The 20,606-nt window shown below is 32.3% G+C and overlaps 1 protein-coding gene across 3 annotated transcripts in view; it reads left to right on the top strand.

The window, feature by feature from the left end:
- Positions 1-20,606, top strand: part of LOC106470339 (remodeling and spacing factor 1-like) — a 77,851-nt gene that overhangs the window by 43,037 nt on the left and 14,208 nt on the right. For 2 of the 3 annotated variants that reach the window (XR_002613178.1, XM_022399667.1), the window contains exons 6-7: positions 3,171-5,422; positions 19,927-20,224. Coding sequence is in view for 2 of the 3 variants with exons in the window: in XM_022399667.1 (XP_022255375.1) it covers positions 3,171-5,422; positions 19,927-20,224 (2,550 nt within the window). In the remaining variant the exon portion in view is untranslated. Of the gene's footprint in view, positions 1-3,170; positions 5,423-9,953; positions 10,042-19,926; positions 20,225-20,606 lie in introns of those variants that run through there. The other variant, XM_013930899.1, reaches the window with a different exon arrangement.

Below are 20,606 nucleotides of genomic sequence, written 5' to 3' on the forward strand. Positions count from 1 at the left end.
AAAACAAATACTCAATATATTCATGGACAAATCTTTATTTCAGTTTATTAAAAATTCTTCACTAAAAATATGACTTTTTTATGAGAACGACTTATAATGTTAACTGAAAGACTGCCAAATTTTGTGAAGATATACACTGAGTCCGTGTTGAGGGGGTTAAAGTTTTAAGTTCTGTTTTCACTTACTACCATTGACATTGAAAGTAAATTTGACTTATGTTTTACAATCATTTGAATTAAAAACAATTTATACATTGTGGGGCATGCCTGGTGAACTTCAGCTTAGTTATCCTTAAAATCTATTAAAATTCAAAGTATAAATCTTCTACTTGAAAAGTTTTGGAGTTTGATGTGTTCATATATCCATAAATGCAAACATAGGGAAATGGCTTAATGCTGCACTGTTTGCTATTTACATTACTACAGTTACTTTAGGTATAAGTTTATTGTGAGTAGCAAGAAATGTTATGCATCATAATGTATATATATGTGTGTGTATATTGTAAATTGTTTTAAAGATCTTTATCATATAAAAAGATAAGCACACAATTTTTAAATTTCTTAGGAAATTATATTCTTAAACTATAAATTATGTAAATGTTGCATGATTTTTTTAAAATTATTTTAAGATAATTCATAATATGGTTATAAATGGCATATGCTTGTTTAGTTTATATTTGTTATTCTATGTCTTAAATTATATATGTTTTTGAAAATATACATAAAGAAGTTCCTTTTCTGATATGATATCTTGCCTCTCCTTACAAAAATCTTTGTTAATTAGTACTGTCCTCTATTGGGGCAAATGTCTCGCTCACCACTAGCCTTGTAACTCCCACTTCTTTCTGCATATGTACATGCAAAAAAATCATGCAGCAACCCTCCACCAATAGGACTGCGACTCTACCCCTATCGTAACTAGTGCACTCTCTAGTAATGCACCTGTTAATCATTTCTCAGTTGGCATTTTTACTTTTAAGATGTGTTTATTTTTGCTCGCAAATTTTGGAATATTTGAATTTTGTTTTCTAGATACCTTTTGTTTCTTTTGTTTGAGTTTCAAGTAGTTATTACTACCACTGCTCTTCCTGCTCCAGCGGGATTACAGACCATGTGACTACTATGATCCGTAGAGGATTGTCTAATTTCGTGTAACATTCACCACCACTTGCCTGGTGTTTCTGACAGGGAGGATTAGAATTTGGACAACATTTTCCCCCTCCTGAATATGCTTTTCAATCAGGGGACTTGCCCAAGCCTCTTTCTCCCTTTGTTAACTTGATTAAACAGGTATGTTTGATTTTGTCTTTGTCTCCTGATTCCTATGATTATACCCCTACCGTCATTAGAGATGAATCTTTTGGTCAGTGTCTACTAACTACTCCTATTTTTGACTCACAATGTTCACACCCTAATACTTAGGTTTCATTTTCCCAACCTCAATTTTCCCATCTTATCTTATCTGCTATTCTTCGTGCCTTATCATTCCATCATCTTTTCACGGAAGCTATTCATCTGTCTTCTAAAGAATATTCTGATGAATCTTATAGTTTTCTATTTGTTACCATGGCATGTCTCTCCTCTTCTTTCTTGGCTTTATAGATGTGGCTGATATGCTATTGGGATTTTTTTCGGACTGGATGCCATATTATCCAGGGTTCGTTTACCCGCTTCTTCCTCACTTGATTTGCAGATGGCACAATTTTTCTGGGAAGAGGTATTTGGGGGTCTTTTTGACAATTTGGAGTCCAGAGTTGAATCAGCCCATCTACATCACTCCATATCCTCATTGGCTTCTCATTTGTCCCAAACACCTATTCCTGTCTCAGTGGCATGCCTCCCACCTTTTAACCCTTTGCCAGTCCCAATTTCTCCTTCATCAGCTTGCTACAATCATTTGGATACCTGTTGTCATGTTTGGGGCATTCAGAGTCAGTGATTTGGTTCTCGAGTCAAGGCAAGTGGGGGCCAGACACCTACACGTTGCCCATGTTTGAAGGTCTTTTACAGGTGATCTATGGGTTTTGAAGGTTATTTCTGAAGGTCTGGCCCTTCATTTTCACCTTTTGAACTCTCCTTACTTCCTACCATTTGCTGGATGTCAGTTTCTGGTTGATTCAGGGCTAGAGGTGTGCACATGCGGAATTGTATTCTTGTTATGGATTCTCATATTCCTGTCCAGCACCCATTTTTGAAGTGAAATGTAGAGGATGTAAAATTCCAGATGCCGCCAGGTGTTGTTTGAGGTTGAATTCCCATTTACGGTGTGTCACATCCTACCCACTCGACACCTAGAGTTCCCTTTACTGCTGATAATATTTTAGGGACCCTCCATGTTTCTATCCTTTCAGTTTTGGTGACACATTTCTGTAGGTTGAGGACTATACCTGGTTCAATAGTGGAGCAATCTTCCATTGGTGTGATGTTTTTCATTCCTTACCACACCCCATGGTCTTTCTCTTGGCATTTTCTAAAGGAGGATCATATTCTCACCGACCCTCCACCAGTTCAGTGTGGGATTTTAGCTTTTTGTGAGAGGAGGTAAGATATTGTATAGGCAGTTAACATTTTCCTAAACTGAAAATGTATTTCTAATAGATACTTACCTCCTCTCACATTTCCCACTCATCCTACCCATTTCTTTTGTATTGGTTGACTTGGTCATGGCCAGTCTTGAAGTGATTAACAAGTGCATTATTAGAGAGGGTGCTAGTTACAATAAGAGTAGTGTCACACTCCTATTGGTGGAGGGTTGCTGCATGATTATTTGCATGTAGATATGCAGAAAGAAGTGGGAGTTACAAGGCTAGTAGTGAGCAAAAAAACTTTTGCTTACAGAGGGTGGTACTTATCAAGAAAGCTTTTTTTTAAGGGAGGTAAGTATCTATTCAGAAATACATTTTCAGTTTAGGAAAATGTTAACTTTATGGAGGAACATATGTAGTACATGCAGGTAAACATTAAAAGGAAAATGTTTAGGCCAAATAGTTCTTTTAAATCTTTATTGAATATCTCTAATATGTAATCTTGCCATTGGATGTTTTTCTAATTTTTGTAAAACATTACACTTTACTGTTAAAAATATTGAACTTATGTATGTGTGTATTTGTATGTACTTAAATTTCTTGATCAACTTAAGAATTTTCTTTCATATCTTTATAATTTTATCAGAAACCTCCAGTATTAATGACAAAGAAGACATAAAGCCTCAAGCCTTAGATTTGAGCACTACCATTGCTGCAAAATCTGAGAATACTACCCTGGAAAATGAAGAAAAACTTTCCTTAGAAATTCCAGTTGGTGCTGGGATAACTATGAAACCTTGTGATGTTAAAACTGTGTCAGAAAGTCAGCCTATGGGCATTGTAGTTTCCTCTAACAAGGAGAGTCCAGAGCTCTCACAAATTCAGAATAATGTCAAAACAGAAGAAACTCCAGTTACTGAAGCAGGCAACTCTCTGCTCATTGACAAATCATCCCACAGTGACACAAATGCTGAAACTTCAAAGAAAGAGCTTGGTCACTTAAAATGTCAATCTGTTGAACAAATGCAACCTCTTGATCTGTCCAGGGAGAATAATGTAGAAAAGAATGTTCAAAGTGTATTGATAAAAGAAGGTATTTCTAAGTTATCTCACAAACAGGTTCAAAAGCAGGATAAGGAAGAGTTGTTAAGTTCACATGGTGGAGTGTCAGTGACAACTGTTAATATGAGTACATCTAAAGTACCACATACAACAGAAGTATCCAATCACATTGGTAGTGTTGATATATTAAATAGTTTAGTTGCTGAAGATAGCCTCTCTTGTAAAACCTCTGAGGGTAGAGAATTCAAACATAAAATTTACTACAAAAAACTAGATACCCATGAAAAACCTGAACTAAATTTAGACAAATTATCAGAAAATACAAATTCTGATAAAGAGTCTGTTAGTCAAGAAAAAGAAATAAAGATCATCACAGAATGTCATTTATCATTAGACTCGGCAAAAATAGCTGAAAGTTTAAAAAATGTACCTGATGCAAATCAAAAGTTGAACAAAGATGAAAACAATAAAAAAATTGTTGATTTGTCTTCCTCTACAAATGATAATAGACACAGTATAAGCAAGTCAGAAGTTCTTGGTAGCTTATCGGGTGAAAATCTTACTGACTCGGAAGCTGCAAAAGAAACAGATGTAAACCATGTTGCCAAAGCAGAAAACTCCAACAATGACCAAGCTGATATAAAAAGTGAGCATTCTGAACAAACAGCAATAAAATTCTCCAAAGAAGTTAACAAGCCTTCTGTTCTAGCTGAGACAAATTCAGAAAAAGATGTGTGTACATCCCCATTGGTCAATAATGAAAACATTTTACAAGACAAAATTGATAAATTAAATACTACTAAAAACCCTTGTGCAGTCAGTTGTAATAGTACAAGTGAAATATCTACAACAATTCAAGAGCTTCAAACAGATTGTAATGAAGTAGATACCATCAAATCAAGTACAACACATTCTCTAACCATAAAAGAAGTAGATGGAATTCAAGATCTTCAAACTAGCAAGAATAAAGAAAGTGATAGTAACAAACAGAGTAAAATTAACACTGATAGCTTGAGAGTGTTTGAAATTCTTCAAGATTCTCCAGGTGATGAAAATCAAATAAATGATAATAAGAAAATGAATAAAGCTGAGTGTGATAGTACAAAAGAAAATGAAGATTCAGCAAAGAAAGAACAAATTGAAAACTTGTCACCTCAAAAGAAATCTGATGAGCAAACAAAATCATATGAAACTGTTTCAGTTGAAGCTGTACCTGTAGAGTCAGCTGAAGCCTCTACTTTAGAAAATAAAACTCTGGATTTAGAAGAAACAGTGGAGGAACATAAAAATGCACCAAAAACAAAAAAGAAAAAATCTGTTAGGGGAAGAAAGCTTAGAAGTAGAAAATGTAATGATATGAAGAAAACTGCACATAAGACTCCTGAGAAAGTTATTGAAAAGGAAAGTGGTGGAGACTCTGAGTCTATTGAGTCTGAAAATAATCAAAAAAATCTTAGTTGCAGTGAGAAGAAGGGAGAGGAGGCAAGCCTCACTATTCCAGAAGAAGTAATTCTTGCTGCAGGCAAAAGTCCAAGAAGAGGGCGTAGTCGGTCACGAGGTAGGGGTAGGGGTCGGGGCAGAGGGCGTCAAGTTACTAGAAAAGGGGGCTTAACACCACCATCAAACAGTGGAACACTGAAGAGAGGTAGAGGACGAGGACCAAAAATTTTGAATGGGTCTGATGGTAGTGATTCTCCAAACCTCCATATCAAACGTAGTCGCCGCATTCAAGAACAGCAGCAGAAAAAACTCTCCGAACTTGCAGAAGCACTAGAAAGAGAGCAAAGACATTTGGAAGAATTAGCTAAAAAGAAGGTAGCAACTACTAAGGAAAAGGTAATGAATAGATTTTTCTAAGTAAGGAATTTAACCAAGGAAAATAGAGATAAGTCATGAAAATACAGTTTTAATGAATTACAAAGTATTTTTAATTATTATAGCATAACAGTTTCTTATTCATACTTGACAGTTCTCTAAATTATCTATTTATGTAAAAAGTAAATGTTTTATGTGCAGTATAGTATTTTATCACCAGCTTTTTTTTTTTTATTCTTGAGTAATAAATCTTACAAAGTAAGATCTTCACTGTCATAGAAGAAAACAATTGTTTGACATTGAAAAAATTGACATCACAAAACCAAATTATCATCTTTTTTTGTTGTCCAGATAGATATATTTTTAAAAATTTATTTTTCCTATGAATTTTAAACATGCTTATAAATGTTCACACAAAAATAAAAAATCTGAGCCCATCCAAAAATTTATACTAGGAAATAGTAACTTTACTATATATACATACACAGAAACAAGCTGCAAAAAACTAAGAATAGTTGAAATTTGTAATATTATAGCTATGACATGGTAAACTGTTTTCATACATGTATATTCATCAAATTCCTCAGTTCATTGTTATGCACATTATGCATCCGGTGAATAGATAATTCAGCTTATGATATATATATATATTGGCTTCTTGTTTCATTTGGCACTTGAAAATGAATCACAGGGTTTGAAATACATAAAACAAGGACAGAACTTCCACCAATAATTCCCTACTTCATATAAACTTCAAACTGTGTCCCTTTCTTTTGCCATATGCTTCTACAGTTGGCCCTGATTTCTGGCATAATAGTGGATGGTGACACCATCGCCCACCATGCTAAACTGGTCAACACATTTCTTTAAGACTGAACCATCATCTATAACACAAGTAGCTGACTGCTTCCATTAATGCCCAAATTTATAGGGACCACAAACTGTGACCCTTTGTTCTACTCTATGCTTCTGCAAATGGCCCTGATTTCAGCTTAATGGATGATATTATGTGTCTTCACTATACTAAATTTGTCAAAACATTCCTTGGAGATTGTCTAACTTCAACCACTTATACGAAACATTTATGGAATGCTCTTAGGAGATGTATGCATTCTGTCAAGTGACTAGAGAAACTAATGATCATTGGAAATAACTCTTACGAAGGAATGGTCAAAGGTACAATTGATACTGAGTTTAAGCATTCACCATTGGTATCAGGCTGACCTTGTTCATGGGGATCATATTTCATATTAAAGTGAAATGTCATGAACTGTAAAGATATAATGCCCTTTCTACTATGTTTTTTATGAGTTTATACTGACTTGCCAGTCATTTGCATTTCAAATTGCAATGTGGATTATCAGATGCCAAATTTGCCTTAAAATAAACTGAGATGGGGGATTGAAATTTTTTAGAACAGTAGTTTTGCTACAATATTATAAATTCCAATTTTGCTTGAACAATTTCTTACAGAAGAAGTAATTCTTCTATGAAAGTTTTAAATAACTCTCACATTTATAGTTTAGAGCAATATTTAGTATAATCATTGATTTTAGTTTTCCAAGTAAATCTGCATTTGATGTATTTTTAGAGCTTTTCTTGCGTTAGAATTCCTGAAAGCTGAAAAGTCATTCTCATGTTATATCTAAAGGTCACATTGCTATATACCATTTTTCTATGGTGTCATGTTGTACAATACTATGACAAAAATGTGTCTGAGGCTTATGTTTTGTTAAAAGTAACATGTGCCATGTATCAAACTTATGTTCAATTCAAAACTATTTCAGTTATCACTGCTTTAGATTCTGGAAACACAAGACATTAAACTAATGGAATAACTCTGATTTGTACGTTTTGTATCATTTTGATTCACTCAACTTTCAGCATGATTTCACTTTTTTGTTTTTAAAAGCAAGAAATAATTCTAGTTGTAATTCTATATATGTCTGGATTTTATACACAGAAAACGTATCAATGAAAAGCTTTGAGATTTGCTTTTAATCAGTGATATGGCTTTGTAACCAGTTTAAAAGGACCAGTATTTCATTAAAAGAGTAATGTTTATTGTTATTCCTGTGATTATGATTCCCACTTTAGTGATATACAGAGATTTGAGTATGTTATATAAAATAACAATATGCAAATCAGCAAGTCACTAACAACCACAGTCTGTATAAAGTTGAAATGGAACATAATGTATCAGAATTTCATTTTGACGTTGTTGGCCAATTTTTAGGTAGTGTGGTGAAACTGAAAATTGATTGTGGAAAATGTATGTAACAGTCCTTTAGATGCAAAATATTCCTACATTCAGATTATAAAAATATGTTCAGATTTTGAATTTACAAGACTAGGATATCCCTTATACTTAGTTGTATTCTAAAAGAAAGGAATATGGATCAACTTGGGGTAACAGGACCATCTGGAAAGAGACCAAAAATTCATATACCAGCCTTGATAAGCAAAAGTGTGGTATCTTGTAAAAGGTGAGAATCCATGAACACGAAGGTCAGTTGTAAAAGCCATCCACATGACCCAAGCAACATTATACAATGTAATCAAGAAATACTTCTATCTGAAAATGGGGCCAACAGGGTATAGGTTCCTCAAGATGAGGCTTATAGTCACACCTCCTATTCAACCTTCTCATTCCTCGAGCATCTGGTGAATGAAACAAGTATTCTTGCTATTCCCTCAGAAGAGATACCAATCAAGTACCTGGCTGCAGCACCTATGGATTTTTGTGTGATCAAACTGTTGAAGTGGGCACTGGAAAACTTCTGTCCTTATACATTACGTGGATTGTTGAAAGCAAACAGGGAGGAGTGGTGAGCTTTGGACATTGCATCCTTGTGACAGAGCATTTTGCAATGAAATTATTGTCAAGGTGCATGATCATCAGATAAAGTATGACCAGTTGTGATGATAAACTGTAGTGTGGTGAGGCTCCAAAATTGTTTTAATGTAAGCTACTCAACCTCTGTATAAACTAATTACTGAAATAGGCAAGAGAAACTTTCATAATATTTTGTTACTTATGAATATTTTTATGTAACATAATTTTTGAATTAATTCTTCCAATGTAAAATAATCAGATAGTTAAAATTAGGACTAAATTGATTAATTTCACAAAGCACTATTAGAATCACTACACCTTTTAGTATTTCATGTAGTAATTTTTCTATTTAGGTTTATTTCACAAGCAGTTAATATATTCAGTATGTGCATTATTTTATCAAACCTAGTATAAAATAGAGATTTTCAAAAAATACCAAATATAAAATGTAAGCAGAAGTGTCTGGCATCTAGCAAACTAAAGTTAGGACTAGAGCTGGGCGATTAACTCAATTGATTACTTGTAGGCATCGATTACTTCTGTTATTGTCACATAAAACAATTGACTAATCAAAATTAGTCTTCCTGGTTTTTTGTTTTTGGTTATTCAAAATATCTAAGTTAAAGTAATCAAAATATTGGCATTATGATTTATTATTATTATTTTCTGTTAATTCAAGGTTGTTCACCATATTTAATTTGTGTTATGACTCTCAAAATTAATCAACTAATTGAAATTAGTGTTTCCGATTGTTACTGTTTTTGATTATCCCAACTCATGAAAATAATTGATTCAAAAATTTCATTAATCACCCAGCTCTGTCTATGAACAGCCTGAAAGAGAAACTCTAATTTTGGACTGAGTGGCTTAGGAGTACAGATGATGTTCTCCACAATGTCATAATTTTACAGCTTTTTTGCATTATTCTAATAACTATTTTTCTATTTATTATTTATGTAAAGGTCTAACTTGTATTGCATTAAGGTTATTAATGCACTTTTATTCTATCAAACATGGCCATCTAAGCATGAAGCTAGACCCTATGTGCAGTGCCCATATATTGTTTGATGTATATGTCTAAATATATATATGAAGGAAGCATATAGAAATACCACTAATAATTTTATAAATACAGGCACAATTTTTAACTTCAAAATGGTTTGGTAATGTTTTTTATCACACATTTTCACTTGATAGACAAAGTTTAAAATTAATTCAACTTTTCTTGTAACTTTTTTTTTATAGTTCTTTTCTCCCTTAAAGAATTGTAAGAATGGTTCTGCCATGCATGCTAGGTTTGGGCTGGCTTGCAAATAAAATTTAATTCATAGCTTTAGCTAGCAGCTTTGCTTTGTTACTTTTTTTTTTTATGATCCACAATCAGAGGTCAAAATCTGCCTTTGGTATTTGTTGTTATTTCAATTTTTCCACCTTGGATCCTTTAATAGTGTGATGGAAATTAAGTTTTTTAGAAAATAGAAAATAGTGAGTAACAAAACTGATACTTTTGTTTAACATGTTCAAAAATAAGATTAAAGTCAGTTTCTTAGGCTTAAACTTCAATCCTTTTCTAAGGATAGTGGTTCAAGACTGTAGCATATTAAATTCATAACATTTATGGGAATATTGATACAAGGGAATTTCGACCTCTGAAATTACCAGATTGAATTTTTTTAACGATACCATGATGTGCATGTCATGTATGGTCAATTGCAGCAAGAAAAGCAACAGAAGGTGCAGGAACTGAAGGAACTTAAGCTACAGAATGGAATGGTAGAAAAAAAAACGAGGCCGGCCAAAAAAGGTGCAAAGCATGGGTGCTTTATTTAATTGTATTGCTCTAACTCTGTGTTTTCTCTTTGGTGGCTTACTTTTCTATTGGCTTACTACACTAACCCTTTTTTATTTCTCACTAACAATGGTGTTCATATTATGATAGCAAACTATTTTATTTGTAAATTTCATACTTAGTGTAAATGTAATACATTACTTTTTCATATTGTTTTAGTTCATATTTCAGGAAAGTAAAGTGAAAAATGATTCATGAATTTGTTTAATCAGGTTTGATGCATTTTGTTCTCTCCTGTTGTCATGTAATTCAGTGTTATTCCAATCTATAACTTTTCCTTTATGTGTATTTGCTTGTTAATTTTAAGTATGTTTAAAAAAAACATTCAAATCTTACAACTTTGTATATAATAATAATAATAGTATAAGACTGAAAATTTATTATAATTTTTAAACTGTTTTGATAAAATTTTCACCTTTACTCATTCATTTAACCAGAAAAAGTCTTAAGATTAGGACATTAAAGTAGTTTTAATGTGGTGCAAAGATTTTATCTGCCTTACATTTTTCCTTCCCATATTATAAAAACAACATTTGATGAATATGGATATCATTTTAATGGAAATTTGTTTTTTAAATATGTAATTTGAATGAATTGTTTATATTTTACCTAGTTCTTTGGTCATGTCAATAATTATACTGTTTATATATCTCTTTGCTCCCACCCCATATTACCAAGATTTCATTTAGGGATTATTTAATTAAGTTTAGAATGTAGCAAAACAAACTTTAAAATTCATGTATTTTGTACAGAGAGAAATTTTAATACATAAAGTGGTTGCCTCATAAGTGAATTCAAATGTCTGTAACATTTATAGGAAAATATTTTCTACATTAGCTGCTATTTCAATAAAATGTAAAAACTTCTACTGGCTTAATAATTAGGATGAACTATACCTTACTCATAAATGTAATATCTTACTTTTGTATAATGAGAAACAGGAATTGTGTCATGAGAAGATATGTGAATACTTTTATAGGCTTATTTTTAATAAAATGATGAATAGCATGTAAGTGTAACATGAGTCATAAGAAACAAACAAGTATAAGGGGGAAAAATTATCACACAAAAAAAACTATGTAGGACTGATTACTGATCTTGAAAAAATGAACCAAGCCTGATAGGGTTGGAAGGGGACATATCACTTGATTGGCTAATGATCATATAGCAGACTAAACTGTCTCAACTTTTACATGGAGAATTTTATCCCTGCATTATATTCTTTCCCACTTTGTCTATCAAAAGCTTGGTGTTTGAATAGTTTCAGCTTTCATCATTATACTTTTCCTCTAGTTAACTTTAAAATACTACTTTTATGGCTATTTTACAATAGAGTAACATTTTGCGATTGGAAATTCTGGTTCTGTTTGTTTTGTCCTAAATACACCGATTATATAGAGTACAAAGTATTGAGTATTCTACATGTTACAGTTATGTAATGTTCAACTATTATTGGCTGGTAATTTCTGTTTTACCTTGTATACTTAAGCTTTTTAAAGGAACACCATAATTCTGTAAAATAGCTAACTTCAAGGGGTAATTATATCATTTACACTAAAATTATGATTTATTTCTTTTTTTTTTAAATTTTGCATATAATAATAATAAAATAGGTACAAAGATCGTAAAGACTGTTTTACTTTATAAAATCATGATAAAATTATAGTTACTGCTAGAACTAGGTAGGCACCAGGCCTATTGAAGAAAGAGTATGAGGAGCAAAAATAAAAATCCCAATTTTGGATAGCTGAGAAGTGGCATATACACCATAGATAGAGTGACTATGCCAGGTAGCTCTTTATATCTAGCTTCTGATGACCTGTTGAGATGAAAATCCAGATGACATTTTTATTGCTTTAATACGGGCGTCCGTGCCATCAGTACATAGAGAGTGCTACAGCATTCTCCAATTTGAGAACTGACCATTGGGCTTTACAAGTACACATTTTAGCTTTAACAATATTTTTACTGTAAGAGTATTAGCCAGAAAACTGTATTTATTCTAAACAACCAAACTGGCTTATTTTAAGTTCTCAAACCTACAAGCCCAACATCTGTAATTAATTGTATTAATAATAGTGTTGGAGGGCCTTTATTTGAGTATTTGATCGACAAAGTGGATTTCTAGTACTTTCAATTGATAATTCTATAATTATTTGTTAGAAGAAATTATACTTGTATAGAAGATGCTTGCATTACTAACTCAAGCAAGTTTCTTCTAATCTTATACTCTTATTGTTTATTTTAATTTTTAGTTGTAATGTAGAGCCTGGATATCTGATTTTTCTGAATTCGGTTTATTTTCAGGTATACTTAAATAAAATAAACATTTAAGTTGATAGTATTTCTGCAAAAAAACAAAACAAAAAAACACACAAACAAACCATGTCTTTATTCTTTGAAACCTTGTGTCCTTCATTAACAATTTCATGATTTTTTTACAAATCTTTTTTTCACCCTTAAGAATTTTACAGGTTTTGTCTATTAACTGATGCCCTCTCTTATTACTATTTTGGTCAATTATGACCTGAGGTGCTGTATTATTACCTTTTCAGTTGGCAAGTAGCTTGATGCTCTTCCTTACCTAGTTGATATATGATTTTTTTGTATTTGATTTTAAAGCCTTATATTTGATGTTGCAGTGGCAAATGAACTATGGTTACAAGCTTAAGAATTAACAAATTATACAAGACTGAACCTCAGAATAACCTGTTTAAGGTAGAGTTTAAATAACTTGTTTAAGGTAGAGTTTAAAGCACCTGCATTAGAAAAGGAAAAGCAAAACAAATATGTTTATATTTCTAACTGAGAAACAACATGCCTCAGTTGTTTTAAACCAACATAATTATGAAGAGAAGATGAATAAACTTTTAGAACACACTGTAAGTACCTACTGACCCAGCTCAATGTTCAGAATAACAACTAAGTAGAAACTTTGAAATATGAGTAACAACAAAGAAATGATGTTGGAATAATGTAAAAGATCCTTTAAACATTATTATCTTATTCACATCTAAAAAATATGCAGATGCAGCTATGTAGATCAGCTTATAAAATAAAATATATGCAAGTTTTTGGCTAGCATCCTTAAGCCTTTTACATGAGGCTATGAATTATCTTCAAATAAGGGAAGTTAATTCTGTAACATAATTTCTGACCAGAAAGTATCCAAAAATGGGTTATAGGCAATCTGAATGTGTTCTTACTCTCACTGATGTCCCAATTTAAAAAAAAAAGTGAACACATTTCAGATTTTCTGATGAGTTTTAGCATTGTGTGAAAAGTCTTGTCAGTATTGAATACGGCAGACAATGTGGTTCAAATATTATTATTGCATATTCTTTGCTTTCACTTGTATGTGATTCATTTCAAAAGTGACTAACAGAAACTCGAACATCATGATGTTAAAAAATAAATTTGTATTTACTAAAATTGTTTCTACTGGAATGACTATATATATACAATTTGGATGGACATCATTGGAATTGCCTTTTTTGTCTGTTTAAGCTTAAATATTAATGCAATGCTTTAAATAAACTACTTTAACAACATACTGATAATTGTTACAGTATTTCAATGAACCATATGTTTTATTGCCACATGGGGAAACAGAACTCAAGAAGGTCTTCAAATATTTAAACTGTCAATTGAAAAATAAAGTTTTCAGTGAAACTGAAGATAAACAAAGTACTTTCCAACTCTTCAGTATTTTGGTTCTCATGGACTTAAGTCTGTCATGTTGGACTATGCAGTTTATCACAAACTGATTTGTACTCATGGTTCCCACGGGTCGAGGAAACCGGAAAGGGTCAGTAAATTTTATATTTTGCATTCCTGTTCCAGAAAACATTTAACAGGCAAAAAATGGGAAAAGTAAATTATTTCATGTGATTCAATTTTGCTTCCAAAACACAGATGGTGAAAAAATGAATTATCATTAGCACCAAAAATTGCATTTCTGTTAATTCTGGCACATTTAGCAGGTCAATATATGTATCTACATCGATCTATTTTGTTTACCATTACTTGTCATGTAGTATGAAAGCAGCGATAATAGATTATGCAAACATTAGGTAGTGTCCTACCTGAATGTAGTGTAAGGGCTCTAGACAAGTCTTCATCTCTTCTTTCTAAAACTAGGTCAAACAAAAACTAAAAGCACCTTAACCAATTACAGTTTAGAGATAGGCTGTTTAGTGCATTAATAAAATAGTCCCCAGGTCAGTAGAATAGAAGGAACACAACACCTTGTGTATGTTACATGATTAACATATTTGTGTGGAAAAGATTTCAAAGATGTCAAAATGAAAATGAACAGTTTGATTATTTTGGCAACGCCTGGCAATTGAAAGGTAGAACAAATTGACACAGTTTTGGTGAGTTTTTCTTTACGGTTCGTATTTGTACTTATAATTATTCAACCAGTTATCAGAAATATGTATAATTATATAAAATAATTTGTTAGTAATATTGTTTTAATTCATTATAAAACAAAATATACATCACTAAGCATTGCCTTATAGCACAACATGTCATTATGTGTAGTACAGCTTTGGCAGGGGCTGTTAGAAGGCCATATCTCCAAAAGACAGGTAGAATATCACAAATGACAATTAAGGAAAACAAAATATTGATGGCAGTATATAATTTCAATAATTTGGAGATAATGACAAGTTTTGGGAAAATCTAAGTAAAAAATATTGAAATATAAAATGTTCACTGACAGTAACTAATAGTATTGCACATGTAAGGTATTACAAGGATATGTTACTATAATTTAATATGCTGGATATCTAAGTAATATATAGAAAAATTTACTGTTTGTCAAGCAAGAAACAAGGTGTTGGGGACGGGAACTAAGGGGGTTTCATACCATAAAATGCTTTTAAGATCAAGATATTAATTGTTCATTGTGTAGCACTGGTATGTTCTAGTACTGGCAATATGTTAACATTTTTCTTTGTGTCTAAATCCAATGACCATACCAGAATACAAATAGTTTGAGTACTTAGTTGCAGTTTTTTTTTAATGTAATATGTAACATTATGCAAAAACAAAATGAAAAACTTGACCCTTGAGTCTGTTGACTGGTGTAATACTATTATCCGTATTACTGTCAATGACAAACATGTTTTCATGCAGTAGCATTTGCATGTGTGCCAATTACTGTAGCCTCTGTGAGGATGATTGTACATTGTGATGATGTAGGATTACAATGCAATTATGAATGTTGTGGATGTTTGATCAGAAAGCTGGCTCCATGCATGAAGTATCTTTTTTGTGTAACTATAATGTATAACTTAGTTATTTGTAAGTATAAATAATTTGGTGATCTCATTAATGAACAAAACTTGCATAAACCTGGAAGTATTTTCAGTAAAATGATTGATTCATAAATATGTCATGTTGTCACATTAATTAAAGGATTTCAATACTTTTGATAAAGATTAACTTAATATGCACAGTTTCAAAGCACTTGTGAAAATGATATAATGTGCTCTGGATCAGTGGATCATTTTGTTAACGTGTGTAGATTGTTTTATAGATATCAGGAGTATGAGTTTACTGCAGTGTGCAATTAGTGTATGAAAGTTTTGCACATTTTGTGCATGTACACATATCGTGAAATATTGCTTTAATAAATATTTAACATTTAAGAAGTATACTTGTTAAAAACATTTCATTTTACAAAACAACATGTTCCTTCAGTGTATTTTAAGTTGAAACGTAATAATTATAAATGTTAAAATCTGTAATGTTTATTCTGAAATAATGTTTTTGTAATTGAAATTTAAAAGTATGGTCAGTATGCACTGTCATTAATAAATGGATGATCTGCCTTTATTGCGCATGTTCTTATAAATATTTAAGTTATTCAAGAACAGCATGACCGATCACATTGAAACTTTGAAAGATAACATTTAAGCAAACTGTAACTCTTAATATACAGTGGATTTATTGAACAACACATGAATAATTTTTGGCAGTTTCACATTTCATTGTAGCATAGATCAAATATTCAGGGAATAACATAGTTTGTTTATAAAAAAGGTCTGAGAAAAGCAAGGGAATGTCATTCTGCCAAGGTATGGAAACCATGTGAACTGGTCAATATATAAATTTCTGTTCATATCATTCATTCTAAGCTAAACATACAAGTCAAGTAACTAATATCCAAACCACTGATAAAGAATATTAACTACAGTATACAGTAGGTGACTTGTGGTCACCTGTGATGTTTTCTATCACTTAAAAGTAAATATGGGAAACACGGTGAATATCTAATATGGAAGTAAAGTTGCATATAATTAAGATTTGATAAGAATAATATCAAGTTAAAATATTTTTTTGGGTATAATAATACCTTCTTGAGTGTAGAGTGTAATGGAATATAAGTTTATATAAATAAAACTATGTTTTAATGTATCTTTTTATTTGTAGGGTTAGTTAACTTAAGTTTGTATATCTTTCGTTTTTCCTTTCTTCCTCATGTATGTAGAGGAATCTCAAAGATAAACTAATTTTGAGAATCATCAAATATATTTTTTTTTATCAGTTCCAAATTATCACAGAAATTTAATTAATGTGTTTGTCGTGTGTTTTTCAAAAGTAATAATTCATGAATATAACTTGTGACAACAGAAAAAGTTGTTTGTTAGAACTGTTGAAGGGCATATCTTTGGGATGAACAGAAGAGAATAAATGAGAAAGTACAAGAAATAGAAAAGATACCAAGTTGTCTTCTCTGTGCATATATTATAAAGACAGTTCATCTAACAGTCTTAAATTTTCATGTTCTTTGACAATCTTTTTAAGAAATTTTCTTCTTATTAGTTATCAGGTGTTCCCTTACACTCTTTCAATAAATCTATACCATTCATATCAAAGTTTCAGTCAGTTTGGTATTCAGTTTCATAGGCTTCTTGTTTATGCAAATGTCTTCTCATACATTTCCAAGTTTTCTTGCTGATTTTTCTTTTCCAAAGTGGTTTTGCTTTATATTGAATCAATGCATTAGTTTCTTTCTCAGCTTAACATAGTTTTTAATATCAACTGAGGACATGAAAAACTTAGGAAAATAGCAATTCAGAGATGCTACCACTAAGAGCTGTTACCTCATGTGCAACTGCTGTGGAATTTCCTATGCATGCCACAAGCCTTTATCAAACTCCCATGCCCACATGTGTTTACGTGTACTGTACTCCCTATGACATAATAGTCATATTGCTGGAGCCTTCCACCAGTAGAAGGCCAACATGACCTCCATGCATGGTAATCCCTGTGAGCATTAGCACATGATCATAGGCTCATTCTTTCTTTGGCACTGCCTAAGTTCAGATGTGGTATTTTGTTTTAGTTTATAGTTGACATAATTGACTGCCTTTCTTTCTTTAATGCTACATTGCTATTATTCTTATTGCACTTTTGTTCCATCCACCTGGTTGCAACTTCATTTTTCTCTAGCTATCACATTTCTACTTGAGGCTTATTTTAATAATGTATGCCATGTAAAATGGTAAAAAAGTCCTGCGGTCTAGACATTCCTTTTCAGGCAACTGATAGCTGAAGACATTTTATCTGTTTATGAATCTGATATTCAATTGTTATTCCTTTAGCTTACTTAGTAGAGCAGACTCCTACATGTGACAGGTTTCAAATTTCACTCTGTGGTGAGGTATTTTTGACCTTATTGAGCTGTGATGAACCATGGTGTACCAACAAGTTCACTGAAGGTATTCCCACTTTCATGCATCAGGTGTTTCATTCTCTTCTGCCTCTTTCTTCTCTATTTCAAGTCCCTAATCATATTGTTTTTTTACTTTCTCTGTGAAGCATACCTCACTTTTAGATGATTTTAGACAGATTTTTCACCTCTGGCCGTTGTTTCTGGCTCTTTGCTCTCTGATGAGGACCAGGTACTTCCTTCTTTTGTGTTTGCTGTGCTCATGAATTGGTATGTGATATTCTACCTTTTATACCTGTCTATCATACTGTCTTTTTAGTTACTTTGCTTCATGTTCTTCTTAGTCCCCACCCTACATTGGCCCACATTGTTCTTGTCCTATTCATTTTTGTGATTCCTTTTGTATGGCCTCAGGTCATGGTCCTTTTATATTTTTGAACCCCGACCTCTTGTGTTATTTCTTTTTGATTGGGGGTACTCCTCTTCCTTCTTCCTTGTCTTTCTTTCCAGCTACATGTTCATTTTTGTCTATCTTTGCTCTTCTCCTTTACTCTATCTCTGCCCTTCACCTTCTTGCTGAGGCTTTTCCTTATGATCCTAATAGTTTTGGTAGGGACAGTTATGGTTTCCATTTCATCCTCTCCTATCTCTATTTTGATCTGGTTTCTTTCTTTGTGGGATCTTCTCAGTCGGATGTCCATATCCCTTCCTCTTATATCCAGGACCTTCATCATGCCCATTTGCTTAGAGACATGGTATTTTGAGGTATTCCCAATTGCTTAAAATCCTTGCTCAGGCTGCTCGCTTTCAATATTTTATTGTTTTCTTGATTTTCTGATTCATTAGTCCACTTTCTGCCATTCATCCTCAGAAGTCATGTTGGGCTATCCCTCTTTTGTTACTCGCTTTCTTGCTTTGGTTTGCCATTTTCCCTCCTGAATGGGTAGCCACCGTAGCTCTTGGTGGTAACTCTTCTTTGTAACTGATCCTAGGGTCTGGTTCCATTAAGTGATAAGTTCCAAGTTATTTGATCTCTTAATTTTTTTCCTTGGATGTTTATGAGCAGTATAATTATTAGAACCTTAAATTACTGATAGTGATAGTGTTGCATTGAGTCTGTTCACATGATTTCTTTTGTCATTGTTCAATCTTGTTTGTTAATATTTTCTGTTTGAACTATTTAGTAACATAATACTTGCGACACTAATCTTCCTCAACTGGGCAACTTTTGTGTTTTTTTGAGCCTTTGCTCTGTTAATACCTCCCACCCCCACTCCACAAGAAGATACAGTTCATAGTTTACTGGGTTTCATTGTAAAAATAAATTGTAATATTTATTGGATACACTTTAATTTCATGCTCAGACATATATTTTTTATGAGAACTTTTATGACTTAACTGGGTTGGCCTTGCTCTTCTGATGGCTATTTCATTTAAACATTTAGTGACAGTTGCTCGAATCTTGTTTGTGTATTTGTGTGCATATTTTTTTGTATGACATATAGTGAGTTTGCACCTCTTATGGGGTGAGGCAAGCTTCTCACTTTATGTTTTGTACGTTAAGGCTTTTGGGAGTTTTTCGATTGTCTTGCAATTTTAGAATTTCCAAGAATTAAACATAGAGGAAATAGAGATGTTTTATTCTATATATCACATCAGGAGTCACATACACTTAAAAAAGAAAATTAGTCTTTTGGGTTATTAATGAAAGCTCTTTCAGCTATTTCTCTCTCAGAAAGAAAGCATATATCCAAAAGTAAGGTGTTGCATAGACCATATTTTATAGCTGTGTAGTGAATTAGGTCAGATGTGAGTGTATGTGTTAATGAATATTTGTTTTTGAAACCTTCAAATTCAGTATAAATTTTTTTTTACTATGCATTGCAGTATTTCTGTTGCAATGTTGGAACAGTAGTTTCATACTTTTTAATTCAGTGTAATGAATTTGCATGTTCTTTTACTGTATCTCCCTCGGGTGGAAAAAAACACAACAACAGTGATATATAATGATGATTTTTTTATCAGAAAGCAAAATATTTCTTTTCTGTTCCAAACTATTTATAATACATGGTTTTAAGAATGATCTTGGAAATTCTTCCAAAAAACATTTAGATATGGTGAAATAATTTATTGTACTTGCTGGTGTGTGTGTTTAGAGTGAACCACCTGCACCTCCTCCAGATGAAGAAACTAAGGAGAACAAAAAAGAGAAGAAAAAGAAGCGTCGTCGTAAAAGACACAGAGGAAAGAAGCGTACCAGTTATAACCCATGGGATGTTTCTTCAGAGTCTACATCAAGTAGTGAAGAAGAAGAATTTCATGTAGCAGAAGAGGAAGAAGAAGAAGATGAGGAAGAACTCAAGTTTGATGAAAATTATGATGAGTTTGCTTGTGAAGAATATGATGAGAATGAAGAACCAGTCATTGTAAAAAGAGCTCGAACTGCTAAGAAAGGTAACTTAACATTTATTGCACCATTTTCTATTTTTAGTTGTCATATACTGGGGTAGTTATTATGGCTTTATATAAATAATTACAAGATTTTATTCTATTAACTATTTAATCCACCTTTAATTGAAACTGTGTTCTGTCCATTTTCAGGATACTGACCCTGTTTGAGCAGTTGTCCCACTAAAACGTATTTTTTGTTGTTTTTTACATTCAAGATGAATAATTTTCTTATATTTCTACTGTATTATCTTCCAGTTCAACATTATTTTGGCTGTTCAGAGTTTGGATATGTTAACATTTGTGATTTTTCCATGCTATTATTTGGCACGAGATACTGCAACTTTAAAGTAAAATTCTTCTTTTTGTGTGTAAATATATGAAATGA

The sequence above is a fragment of the Limulus polyphemus genome, unplaced genomic scaffold, assembly GCF_000517525.1.
Source record: "Limulus polyphemus unplaced genomic scaffold, Limulus_polyphemus-2.1.2 Scaffold103, whole genome shotgun sequence".
NCBI lineage: Eukaryota > Metazoa > Arthropoda > Merostomata > Xiphosura > Limulidae > Limulus > Limulus polyphemus.